The sequence below is a fragment of the Cynoglossus semilaevis genome, chromosome 11, assembly GCF_000523025.1.
Source record: "Cynoglossus semilaevis isolate Cse_v1.0 chromosome 11, Cse_v1.0, whole genome shotgun sequence".
NCBI lineage: Eukaryota > Metazoa > Chordata > Actinopteri > Pleuronectiformes > Cynoglossidae > Cynoglossus > Cynoglossus semilaevis.
The window spans coordinates 19,737,595-19,750,287 of record NC_024317.1 but is presented as its reverse complement, the minus strand read 5'-3'; the positions used below and the strand labels follow the sequence as shown (position 1 = coordinate 19,750,287).

General features: G+C 44.4%; 1 protein-coding gene across 1 annotated transcript in view; it reads left to right on the top strand.

Moving 5' to 3' along the window:
* Positions 1 to 4,667: 4,667 nt before the first annotated feature.
* tgm8 (transglutaminase 8) overlaps positions 4,668 to 12,693 on the top strand; it is a gene marked incomplete at its 5' end in the record, with an annotated part of 9,306 nt that continues 1,280 nt past the window's right edge. The window contains 13 exons of the mRNA XM_025059982.1: positions 4,668 to 4,851; positions 5,094 to 5,342; positions 5,448 to 5,566; positions 5,664 to 5,792; positions 7,158 to 7,335; positions 7,570 to 7,705; positions 9,058 to 9,167; positions 10,611 to 10,726; positions 10,833 to 10,959; positions 11,149 to 11,417; positions 11,548 to 11,722; positions 11,837 to 12,003; positions 12,148 to 12,281. Of these exons, the coding sequence (XP_024915750.1) occupies positions 4,668 to 4,851; positions 5,094 to 5,342; positions 5,448 to 5,566; positions 5,664 to 5,792; positions 7,158 to 7,335; positions 7,570 to 7,705; positions 9,058 to 9,167; positions 10,611 to 10,726; positions 10,833 to 10,959; positions 11,149 to 11,417; positions 11,548 to 11,722; positions 11,837 to 12,003; positions 12,148 to 12,281 (2,093 nt within the window). The remainder of the gene's footprint in view (positions 4,852 to 5,093; positions 5,343 to 5,447; positions 5,567 to 5,663; positions 5,793 to 7,157; positions 7,336 to 7,569; positions 7,706 to 9,057; positions 9,168 to 10,610; positions 10,727 to 10,832; positions 10,960 to 11,148; positions 11,418 to 11,547; positions 11,723 to 11,836; positions 12,004 to 12,147; positions 12,282 to 12,693) is intronic.

Genomic DNA, 12,693 nt, shown 5'->3' with positions numbered 1-12,693 from the left:
GGAGTATTTTTTGTGTTTTCCTGTGGCCTTTACTGCAGTTTTTAGTTGTGTTGTATCGTCGTCACCTGCTCAGTGAGCTTCATAATATTATTGTTAACAGTTTATTTGAACCCCTAATCCTCTAACTTCAGCCATGAGTCACGGTAAACGCCACAGTCGGCTGTGGAATACGGCTAAAAATAAACCTGGCCCCTAGGGGGTGCTGTTTGCCTCCAAAGGCTCTGACAAAAATGTTAATTAACCTCTAAACAATTAAAACTATATATATATATATATAACTTTTAATCACAATCAACTACGTCGTTGAACAACGATAAACGACTGATACTCAAAAGTAGTGTATTGCGTACGTTGTGTATTTAAACAGTACTTGCTACAACAACATCTGTTTTGCAAAACTTTGGAAACAATTCAGCTGTTTTAGAATACGTGGTTTGCACTGGGTTGATGAGATACTTCAACAGTGTGTACTGGGTTGAAGAGATACTTCAATGTTGTATACTGGGCTGAAGAAATACTTCAGTGTTGTGTACTGGATTGAAGAGATACTTCAATGTTGTATACTGGGCTGAAGAAATACGTACTTCAGTGTTGTGTACTGGGTTGAAGAGATACTACAGTGGTGTATACTGGGTTGAAGAGATACTTCAACAGTGTGTACTGGGTTGATGAGATACTGCAACAGTGTGTACTGGGTTGAAGAAATACTTCAATGGCGTGTAGTAGGTTGAAGAAATACTTCAATGGTGTGTAGTAGGTTGAAGAGGTACTTCTATGGTGTGTACGGGGTTGAAGAGATACTTCAATGTTGTATACTGGGCTGAAGAAATACTTCAGTATTGTGTACTGGATTGAAGGGATACTTCAGGGGTGTGTACTGGGTTGAAGAGATACTTCAACAGTGTGCACTGGGTTGAAGAGATACTCCAATGGTGTGTAGTAGGTTGAAGAGGTACTTCTATGGTGTGTACGGGGTTGAAGAGATACTTTAATGTTGTGTACTGGGTTAAAGAGATACTTTAATGTTGTGTACTGGGTTAAAGAGATACTTTAATGTTGTGTACTGGGCTGAAGAAATACGTACTTCAGTGGTGTATACTGGGCTGAAGAGCTATTTTAGTGATACGTAGTGGGTTTAAGAGATACTTCGTCGATGTGTACTGGGTTGATGAGATACTTCAACGGAGTGTACTGAGTGTACTGGGAGGAGTAGATACTTGGGTAGGTTGTACTGGGCTGAAGATAAACCGCAGCCCTAAAGTAAGTGATTACGCTGGTGTGGACACATGACGACTCCAGTATCAGGTCAGTACTGTGTCTGTGTTTGAAAAGAGTAAAGTACGGAGAAACTGAAAGTATTTGGTTGACCGTGTGGGCAGATTGTCGTGTGATGTGATGTGTTCACTCACAGCCGAGGCCACGTCTACGTACAAAGGGCACCTGGTGTCAAGACCAACTCGCCTGATCCTGATTAGAGTTCACCTGATTACAAAGTGATTTGAGTACAAGTATTTGTTTTTTTTCTGTATACTCATCTGTGTTTTCACTGTTGCTGATACTCACTGTTACCTAGTGAGTATCAGCGCGTTTGAATAAGCAAAAGAAGTCAATATTTGTTGAACAAGTCTGAACAACTTGGTGACTTAGTAAACAGCAGAGGTGGGACCAGGTCATTGCTTTGCAAGTCACGAGCAAGTCCCAAGTCTTTGCACTCAAGTCCGAGTCAAGTCTCAAGTCAAGACAGGCAGAGTCCGAGTCGAGTTCCAAGTCAAGACTGAAAAGTGTCAAGTCAAGTCCCAAGTCTTGCGGTTTCTGTTTTCGAGTCCTTTTCGAGTCCTTTTAAAGAAAATATAATAATATATTTACACAGATCACTGCCGCTCGTTTTTTTGTTGACCACCTCGTAGTTTTTCAAATCTGAACAACACCATCTTTGGTATCGTTTTCTCTCACCCGCGCGTTGTTCGCCATGTCTTCCACATCGGTTGTCCCGCAATTTGATTGGCCAACGTTTTATTTGATTGGATGTTGTGCCGACAGCACACACGTACACAATGAGAGATACACAGCACTCCTCAATAACTTACTTTATAATCTTCGGGTTTGGGAGAAAGTATCAAGTCTTGTCGAGTCAAAGGGCTCGAGTCCAAGTGAAGTCACGAGTCATTGATGTTAGAGTCCAAGTCGAGCTGCAATGCCCTTTACATTTGGTCAAGTCGAGTCAAAAAAGTCATCAAATTGATGACTCGAGTCTGACTCGAGTCCAAGTCATGAGACTCGGGTCCACACCTCTCGAGTCCAAGTCGAGTTCCAAGTCTCTTTACATTTGGTCAAGTCGAGTCAAAAAAGTGTCAAGTCAAGTCCCAAGTCCTGCCGTTTCTGTTTCGAGTCCTTTCGAGTCCTTTTCGAGTCCTTCCACTCACTGCCACTCCTTTTTTGTTGACCATCTTGTAGTTTTTAAAGCCGAACAACACGATCTTTGGTCTCATTTTCTCTAACCCGCGCATTGTTCAACAGCTCTTTCTCATTGGTTGTCCCGCAATTTGATTGGCTCGATGCTATCGCGTCAAAACAACGCGATGACAGATACAGAGCGCTCCTCAATAACTTACTTTATAATCTTCGGGTTTGGGAGAAAGTATCAAGTCTTGTCGAGTCAAAGGGCTCGAGTCCAAGTGAAGTCACGAGTCATTGATGTTAGAGTCCAAGTCGAGCTGCAATGCCCTTTACATTTGGTCAAGTCGAGTCAAAAAAGTGTCAAGTCAAGTCCCAAGTCCTGCCGTTTCTGTTTCGAGTCCTTTCGAGTCCTTTTCGAGTCCTTCCACTCACTGCCACTCCTTTTTTGTTGACCATCTCGTAGTTTTTAAACCCGAACAACACGATCTTTGGTCTCATTTTCTCTAACCCGCGCATTGTTCAACAGCTCTTTCTCATCGGTTGTCCCGCAATTTGATTGGCTCGATGCTATCGCGTCAAAACAACGCGATGACAGATACAGAGCGCTCCTCAATAACTTACTTTATAATCTTCGGGTTTGGGAGAAAGTATCAAGTCTTGTCGAGTCAAAGGGCTCGAGTCCAAGTGAAGTCACGAGTCATTGATGTTAAAGTCCAAGTCGAGTTCCAAGTCTCTTTACATTTGGTCAAGTCGAGTCTAAAGTCATCAAATTGATGACTCGAGTCTGACTCGAGTCCAAGTCATGAGACTCGAGTCCACACCTCTGGTAAACTGTCCAGCGGGGGGGGGGGCGTTAAACTGAGTATTCAGATCTAAGGCTGGTCTGCAGTTGTTTTATTAAATGGTTCCGATCCGATGGATCAGTTTGTTATGTTTTTACTGATGAAAAAAAGAAGAGACTGAGGATAAAACAAAGACGGTTGAACCTGGACGGTTGTTCAGAATGTCAGAGGTCAAAAGGTCGAACGAAAGGGTGCCGAGGTAAGTCCGTGGATTCTGGTTCTGATCCAGATCCAGGTTCTCGACACAGGTCGCGACCCCTCAAAGGTAACGTTCCTGGTTGACTGTCTCCCCTGTGACCTTTACCCGCAAACCTGCTACGTCGCTGTCGCAATTTGGTCCAAATACTTTGCCACTGACTTATCTCGCTCTTCTTGTTACCTGTCAATCACACCCACAGTTTCTCTAGGTCGTTTAAGTTCAAGTGAAAGATCGGATTACAAAAAACCCACGGATGTATTCATTCATATGAATTCACAGGAAAGGGAAGGGGTGGGAGATAAGGGGGAGGGGGGAGGGGTTTCCACAGTGTATTGAAGATGGTTGAAGATGATTGAAAGGTGTGACTGGCTGTTTGTTCCCCCCCCCCCCCCCCCCCCCCCCTGCCTCTACACGTGTCTCACCCATTTGTTGTATCCGAAACTCAGACACGACCAACTCTCAGACCACAAATTATTTCGAGTCTGACCTCACAACCCAAGAACTCAGAGTGTGCAGATCCCGATGATGTAACGTCGCCCCTGTCCACTGCACCCAGCTCCGACTCCCACGCCCTTCGGCTCAGGCATGAAAACAGATGAGTCATCATAGTGCCTCAACATTAAGTTGTATGTGGTCATGTCAGGTCATAGTGTAGCCTCATTTCCTGACTACATATATATATACATATATACACATACATACATGAATATATACATATACATATATATGTTGCAATCACAAAAGAACTCGGTCTCGGTTAATTTACCACTTTGTATTTGACCTTAGCTGACCTTTGACCTCCCACTACAGTACATCTTACTGGTTGAAAATAATGAAAAAAAAAGCACTTCAATCTGTTCTGGAGGTTCAGAGGGAAAAACACAGCAGATTTTAACCAAGAGTCTGTTTGTTGGATTTTAAAAAAAAAAAAAAAAAAATTCCAATTTTTTTTCAACGTGTTGCTATTTAGTTTGTTTGTTAAAATCCCAACACGTTTCTCTTTCATCGACGTGTTGCTCTTTGAATCTGAAGTGAGGACCAAGACGGAGTGTGAACACTTCACCAGTTCATCATTTATTTCGTTTGTTTGTGAAAATCCCAACACGTTTCTCTTTCATCGGGCACATTTATACAGTACACAGTTCATCAGTGGTGCGCTGTACCTTTAAGAGTTCAAGTTCCTCATCCACCTGCCACTTTTTTTTTAAAAACTCTCTTTTTTTTTTTTCTTTTTCTTCTCAGTTTTTAAGAACGTGGAACACAACTGTGAGCGCAACAACGTGAACCACCACACCAGTGATGTCACGGTCAAGGAGCTGCTCGTGAGGCGGGGCCAACCCTTCACTCTGAACCTCGAGCTGTCCAAGCCCTTCACCCCTGACCGCCATCCGCTGACGATCAGTGGACTGACAGGTCAGTCTCCGGTTTAAAAACAAAATTGTATCGTGAACGATATCCTACGACGCAGCCTAACTCATATCGCGAGTCGTCGTAACATTCAAACACAAACCGCGACCGCTGTGTGACACTCGATCTGCACCTGGGAAAGTCAGCTGCTCAGGCCAGGATTCAAACCCGCAGTCGTTCCAATCACAGCCCCATCCTCTAGGTGTAAACCATAGGTCCGTGATGCTCCACCTCCCTCCTCTCTACAGGCTCAAATCCCTCCAAGGACCTGGGGACATCCTTCGTCTTACGTATTCCACCAAACCAATCATTATTATCGAAGGTAATGTGGAAGGTCAAACTGAAGAAGAAATCCTCCTCAGCGAAGGGAGACCTGCGCCTGAAGATTACCCCGCCAGCAAATGCCCCAATAGGGGAGTACATACTGACGGTGTCACACCGGGGCGAGGAGACCTTGCTGGCGATGCCGGTGGTGCTGTTCAACCCCTGGTGTCCCGGTAAGTCAGTCCGTCGGTTTCACAGTTCATATGTGAAGAAAATACAAAAAAAAAAGTTCCGGTTTCTAACCTTTGACCTCCGACGCTGTTCATCCGTCTGTAAAGACGACACCGTGTTTCTCCCTGACGAGGAGAAACGGCAGGAGTACGTGATGAACGAGCAGGGAATCATCTACAAAGGAAGTGGAAACTACATCACGCCCATGGACTGGAACTTTGGACAGGTACCACAAACTGGTCTGGTGCTGAAGGGAAGTGGGAATTGATAACAGTTGTAACTCAATAACTGCTGTTGTTTTAATCACAATATGTTCCTGTCAGTTTGAGCCTGACATGGTGAAGATCTGCATGAAGATTCTGGATATGAACAACAACCACGGCGAAGACCCCGCTAAAGATGTTTCCTCGCGCTGTGATCCCATCTACGTGGGCCGCGTGGTCAGCGCCATGGTATGACGACGACGACGACGACGACGATGACGATGATTAAAAAGACAAAAGACGTCAATCATATCAACATATTCAAATTACAGACGTGACAATACACTTAACACACGATATATGATTTTCGCAATTCTTCTGGTGTTTCTACGATACCATTTCATCGCTATTTTATGCACGTCACCATTTTTCTTGTCTTATTAAATGAGAAACTGATCTGGTCTTTATTTACGTCACTAACTAGTAATATCCATGTTTCATCGCTATTTTCTGCACATCACCATTTTTCTCGTCTTATTAAAGGAGAATCTGGTCTTCATTTACGTCACTAACTAGTAATATCCATCCATCCATCCATTTTCATCCGCTTATCCGTTACCGGGTCGCGGGGGCAGAAGTCGCCACCCAAATCACATTGCACCGTACCAAACCTTCCTGCAGGTGGTGAGGACACTGGAAGGTACCAACCGCCCTAACTGAGATTCGAACTTGCCCAGGAGGTGAACCCTGGGGTTCCACACCAATGACAGAGACATTGTCTGTGGGCCAAAATGCCACTTGAAAAACTTTTAGAAAAAAAATATTTTTGAAAAAATTTTAGAAACAAATTTTTTTTCAAAAAGAAATTTTTTGAAAACATTTTAGAAATTATTTTTTTGAAAAAAATTTTTTTGAAAAAATTTGAGAAACAAATTTTTTTTTTAAAAAAATTTTAGAAACAAATTTTAGAAAAAAAAAATTTTTTGAAAAAATTTTAGAAAAAAAAAATTTTTGAACAAATTTCCATCCTTCTATTTTCATCTGCTTATCCATTACCGGGTCGCAGGGGCAGCAGTCTCCACCCAAATCACACTGCACCGTACTGGTCCACTGGAAGGTACCATCTGCCCTAACCGGGATTCGATCTTGCCCAGGAGGTGAACTCTGGGGTTCCACACCAATGACAGAGACATTGCCTCTGGGCCAAAGCGCCACTAACTAGTAATATATTCAAAAAAAATATATATATATGTACCGGATTTTTAACCGATCCCGATGCATCCCTAATTTACCGACATGGGTCGTGTACAATCGGTGCATCAATCTCATCCTCTAACCCTCTTCCCAGGGTGTTCCTCTGAGGTCTATTCCAGGTTCAACTTCACCTTAAAAATCTTGACATGACAACATTGTCCTTTTATATGCTGATGACACCATTCTGTACACACTCCTTCCTGCAACCCAGCCTCCAACACACCAGAAAACCTAAGGATGGTCTTGTTTTGTGAGAACACGGGTTCTACACCGTGATGGTTTGTTTCAGTCGGAGGTTTGTAGTTCCATTCGACAAATATAAAAAAATATATAACCCTCTGTTCTATCTGTCAAACTCAGATTAACAGTGAGGACGACCACGGTGTTCTGATGGGAAGGTGGGGAGGTTCGTATGCCGGTGGATTCCGTCCCTCTCACTGGAACGGAAGCCACGCCATCTTGAAGAGCTGGTTTAACATTGACTGCCATCCGGTCAAATACGGCCAGTGCTGGGTGTTCGCTGGCGTGATGTGTTCAGGTGATGTGGGGAAACTGTGGGAAAATATCATTACGCCATTCAGTATTTGGACAAATAAGGATGAACTGCCGTGCCAAAAGTCAACTAAGGGATGTTACTCAGCAAACGTGATCTGCCAGGCCGAACAGCAAACGCCCTGTTGGAAACAAAACCAACATTCTTAAACATAAAGTATTCGATTCTGTGATGCGTTCAGGAAGTCTGAATATGTTGTTTTGTCTGTCTTTGTTCCAGTTATGCGTCTGCTGGGCATCCCCTGTCGTGTGGTCACCAACTTCAACTCGGCCCACGACACCAATAAGAACCTGGTCATCGACATGTACCATGCTGACTATGGTGTTGCTCCCAAAGATTCACGGGACAGTGTTTGGTGAGACTCTTTTAGTCATTCGAATTTGATGTTTCCTTAACCAGGGTACACTCTCTTTGCGAGTGGTAACAGCCTCCAGTATGTTTCCTTAACCAGGGTACACCTTGTTCTTGTCCAAACGTCAGTTTCAGTGAGAACCACATTCTCTTTGCGAGTGGTAACAGCCTCCAGTGGTAACAGACCAATGGTACGGTTGTTCAGGAAACGTAAAAATGTTGAAGGGGTATAACGGAATATGAGTGTTATGGTGTGGCAGGGTTGAAGTCGATGGAGATGAGATACTACAAGATGAAGGTTCTCCAGACCCCTGCCTGGAGTTCTCCAATTCTCTGCTACTGCTGTTGATGATCTGGTCTGAAAACTAGTATTTATTTAATGATAACAATTTGTCTTTAGTGGCCATTACAACAGGGAACAGGGGGGAACCATTAAATACTACTTCCACTGGGTGGCAGTAAATGGCTAAAGACTAAAGAGGAAGAGCTTTCTGTTTGTCTTTATTCTATTCCTGGGAGTATCTCAGTGTTGTGTTCATCTAAACAGGCATAGCTAGAACAGCGTTGTCAACTCATTTCCACCAGGGGGCCACATCAGCAATACAGTTCCCCTTGAAGGGCCGGTTATAAATGGAAGACTGTATAGATCAGGGGTCCCCAACCCCCGGTCCGCGGACCAGTACTGGTCCATAGGTAATTTGGTACCGGGCCACAGTTGAACACAGTGAAAAAAATGTACTTAATTTTTACTAATTTACTTCAAAATGTAATGATCCTTCATTGCTCAGCACCTTGGTATCTCGGTCTGTAGTAACAAGTGGTACTGGCTGACCAGTCCTTGGAACAAAAAAAGATTGGGGACCGCTGGTATAGAAGTAACTACTCCATAACAGACTAATGCATAAAAGAATAACTTTTAATTTCTCAGGTTAAGAAACTCTGCGTCATGGAGTTACTAAATGCTTTTCAAGCTCCAGTTTGACATGTGTGGTCTAGAAGATTATTATATGTCGTCACACCTTTTTTCTTTGGTGGTGCACCATGGCACGGACGTGTAGGTGTGTCTGTTTTTCACACTGAACTAAACTGATAAACACTCTTCATCAGCTGTTGCCAAAACTCTTAGGCCTGGTGAAGTGCCGGTGATCATCAATCAAGTGGTGGCAGCGTGTGGTTTATGGTTGTTGGTTTTAAAACTTGTTTAGGTGTGGTGAGAATTTATCAGGACTAAGCTCCGGTGTGGACGCCCGTCTCTTTTCTCTGTGGTTTCTCCAGTAGCCCAGATTTGCAAAGGCATTTCAGAATCATGTGAAGAATCTGTTTCTTCTGTTCACAAAATGCTCCGTTAATTTTTAGGAATTTTCATGTGTGGGTGGAGGGGTGGATGAAACGTCCCGACCTGGCAGAAGATGGGAAATATGACGGCTGGCAAGTTTTGGATCCAACACCCCAAGAGATGAGTGATGGTAATTATCCTGAAAGAATGTAGCTTTTCCCTGAGCTGAGAACCTCTAACTAGTTTTCACCGGAGCAAACAAACTTTTTTTAAAAAAACACTGTAAATCCTAATCACAAAAGCAGTTTTAAAGTAGGCAACTGGCAGAGGTGTGGACTCGAGTCTCATGACTTGGACTCGAGTCAGACTCGAGTCATCAATTTGATGACTTTAGACTCGACTTGACCAAATGTAAAGAGACTTGGAACTCGACTTGGACTAACATCAATGACTCGTGACTTCACTTGGACTCAAGCCCTTTGACTCGACAAGACTTGATACTTTCTCCAAAACCCAAAGATTATAAAGTAAGTTATTGAGGAGCGCTGTGTATCTCTCATTGTGTACGTATGTGCTGTCGGCACAACATCCAATCAAATAAAACGTCAAATTGCGGGACAACCAATGAGAAAGAGCTGTCGAACAATGCGCGGGTTAGAGAAAATGAGACCAAAGATCGTGTTGTTCGGGTTTAAAAACTACGAGATGGTCAACAAAAAAGGAGTGGCAGTGAGTGGAAGGACTCGAAAGGACTCGAAACAGAAACGGCAGGACTTGGGACTTGACTTGACACTTTTTAATCTTGACTTGGATTCGACTCGGACTTTGCCTATTTTGACCTGAGACTTGATTCGGACTTGAGTGCAAAGACTTGAGACTTGCTTGTGACTTGCAAAGCAATGACTTGGTCCCACCTCTGGCAACTGGACTCACCTCAAGTAAGTTAAAGACGTTTCACCTCTCATCCAAGAGGCTTCTTCAGTTTTTTCTTTTACTTTTCTGGTGGGTATAATATATATATACAGTATAATCACAACACAAACCAATTATATAATTTGGACAAGTTTGGCGGGCCCAATTACAAAGCCGAACGGGCAGCATGCGGCCCCTGGGCCTTAGTTTGCCCAAAAAGTCCTGGTGATAAGTCAAAGCCACTTTCTGCCATATATTGTACTTAATTCTTTAGTCCCCACTCCCTTCACTCCCACCCTTTAGGACAGCCTTGGTTAAGTTTGTTTCTCCACAGTGCCCTCCTATGGTGGACATGACTATTGTCGCACACAGAGCTTTTGCTTTAAATCTCTCGACGAACTTGATTTTCTAGCAAATGCTAAAGCAGAATGGGACATCCTCCTTCCGGGCTGCAACTTACTGTGATATCTTTAAAGTATCAATACTCCTGGGTATATACTTAGTTATATATAGATTTACATTTACATTTATGTAAATGTTTGAGGTCAGTCATTTTAACTAAATGGCTGCTTTTATAAATATTCCAAACTATTCATAAACACTGACCCTGGGGGTCGCACACCCCCTACTGAAGAACTCTGGGTTCTAGGTAATTGGGTTTAGGTAATTGATAATAAGCAATGACTCATTAATAATAATTTGTCTGTTTGTCTTTGACTAGGTCTTTACTGCTGTGGTCCGGCCCCAGTTAAAGCCATATTGATGGGGGACGTTGACCTTGAATATGACGTCCCATTTGTCTTCGCTGAGGTCAACGCAGACTGTATCGACTGGCTGGTCAGTGGGCAGATAACGTCATGATCATCGCTCGCAGAGGCAGGTCAAAAGGCCCTGCAGCTGGTGTGTATAAAAACAACATCAACCACGTCCCTTCCTGTCCTAGATCAAAGCCGATGGCACGAAAATGAAGATCTACTCCGATACCGAGAGGGTGGGTCAGAACATCTCCACCAAGTCTGTGGGCTCCAACAAGAGGAGGAACATCACCGACTGCTACAAGCACAGAGAGGGTGGGTGTGGTTAGCTGCTCCTTCTGTAGCAGCAGCAGCAGAAGACAGACTTTTTTTTTTAAGAAAAATGTACGTAGATTTTCACCAAGGCTGCAGAGCCACATAGCTAGGTTAGCTACAACATTAGCCAAAAAAAATATTAAAAAAAAATAACGGACACGAGTTCTAAAGCGGCTGCTGTGTTCACAGGGTCGGACAGAGAGAGAGACGTCTACAAATATGCTCTGACCAGAGACTTCACCAGAGAAGAGGAGGACGATTTGGTGGGGGTAGAGGAAGGGGAAGAGGCGGAGGAGAGCATGGAAGCGGGAGGGGCGGAGGAGAGGAACTCAAATTTGAACGTCAACGCTGAGAGCACCGGGGGTGGAGGAACAGATGTGGTCACTCCTGGCGTCCCTCCTCCACCTCCCCCTCCACCTCCACCTCCACCTCCACCCGTCTACATGCGTTTTGAGGAGGTGCAGTATAAAATACACCTTTACAATGAACATTAATGAACTGAATCCATTTACATACATCTAAACTCGAAGCAGCTGCTGTTAGTAAACCTACAACGGTTGGTCGCGCGACTTCACAAATGTTTCCCAGGTGTCTAAGCCAATAAACGGAAAGGATGTAGACCTGAAGCTGGTGCTTAACAGCAAGAGCACCGAACCCAGGCGGCTCTCCATCGTTGTCAGTGCCCAGGTGATGAACTACAACGGCTCATCGGCGGTGAACATCATGATGGAGGAGAAGGAGGAGACGGTGCCGGTTGGCAAAGGTTACCATTCTTCACCCTGGGGGGTGGGACGGGGGACTCTGTTTGTGGCCACCTTGTATCTCAAACACCTCCTTCTCTTCGTCTGTGCTCCTGCTCCTCCTCCTCCTCCTATAGATCTTTCCTTACCTATCCTGATCCCATTCTCAACCTACCACAAGTACATGATGGACGGCGACAACATCAAGATCTCAGCTGTGGTGACGGACATGGAGAATCCGGTGAACATCTACCTGGCTGAGGACAACGTCGTTCTCCAGGAACCGCCTCTCGCCATCGTCGCGGTAACTCCCTGTCACTGTCTCTGTGTCAAAACGACCCGCAGTAGTCCCAGCTGCTACAGAGGGGTTCAGTAGAAGACTTGGTTAACGGAGCGCTGTAGCGCTGCCGTGTGACGGTGTTTGTCTGACTGTCGGGGTCTGTTACAGGTTTCCACTGAGCTCAGTGTGAACAAGAAGGCAGAGGCTGTGGTGATTTTCAAGAACCCGGTGAAGGAGGAGCTGCAAGAGTGCATGCTGTCCCTGTCAGGGAGTGGGTTGCTGAAGGACGAGGTGGTCCACAAGTAAGTCTCTAAACAGTACTCGCAAATAAAAGTAAATAAGATAATCCTTGGGCACAAAAATGTTTTTTTACCTCCCTCTCGCCCTCTCACCTACACCCCCATAAATTGAAATACTATCGAGAACCTGATAACATGTATATTTCCATCTGTACAAACCACTGAATGAGTTGCTGCCACCTAGTGACTGGAGGCTTGTTATCATTCAAGCATTACAACAGTGGTACACTTATATCCAGCGTGCTATATTCCATTGGAAGCCCCTCATGCCCAACCTCCCCCCTTGCCCCCCCTGTGGGGCTTGCCCCACTATTTGAGAAGTACTGTGGTACACCAAGATGCAAGACTCCCAGTATGACGTCGAGTCCGCATTGTCAACTCATCCCATTTCCCATAACGATGGACATGAGGACAG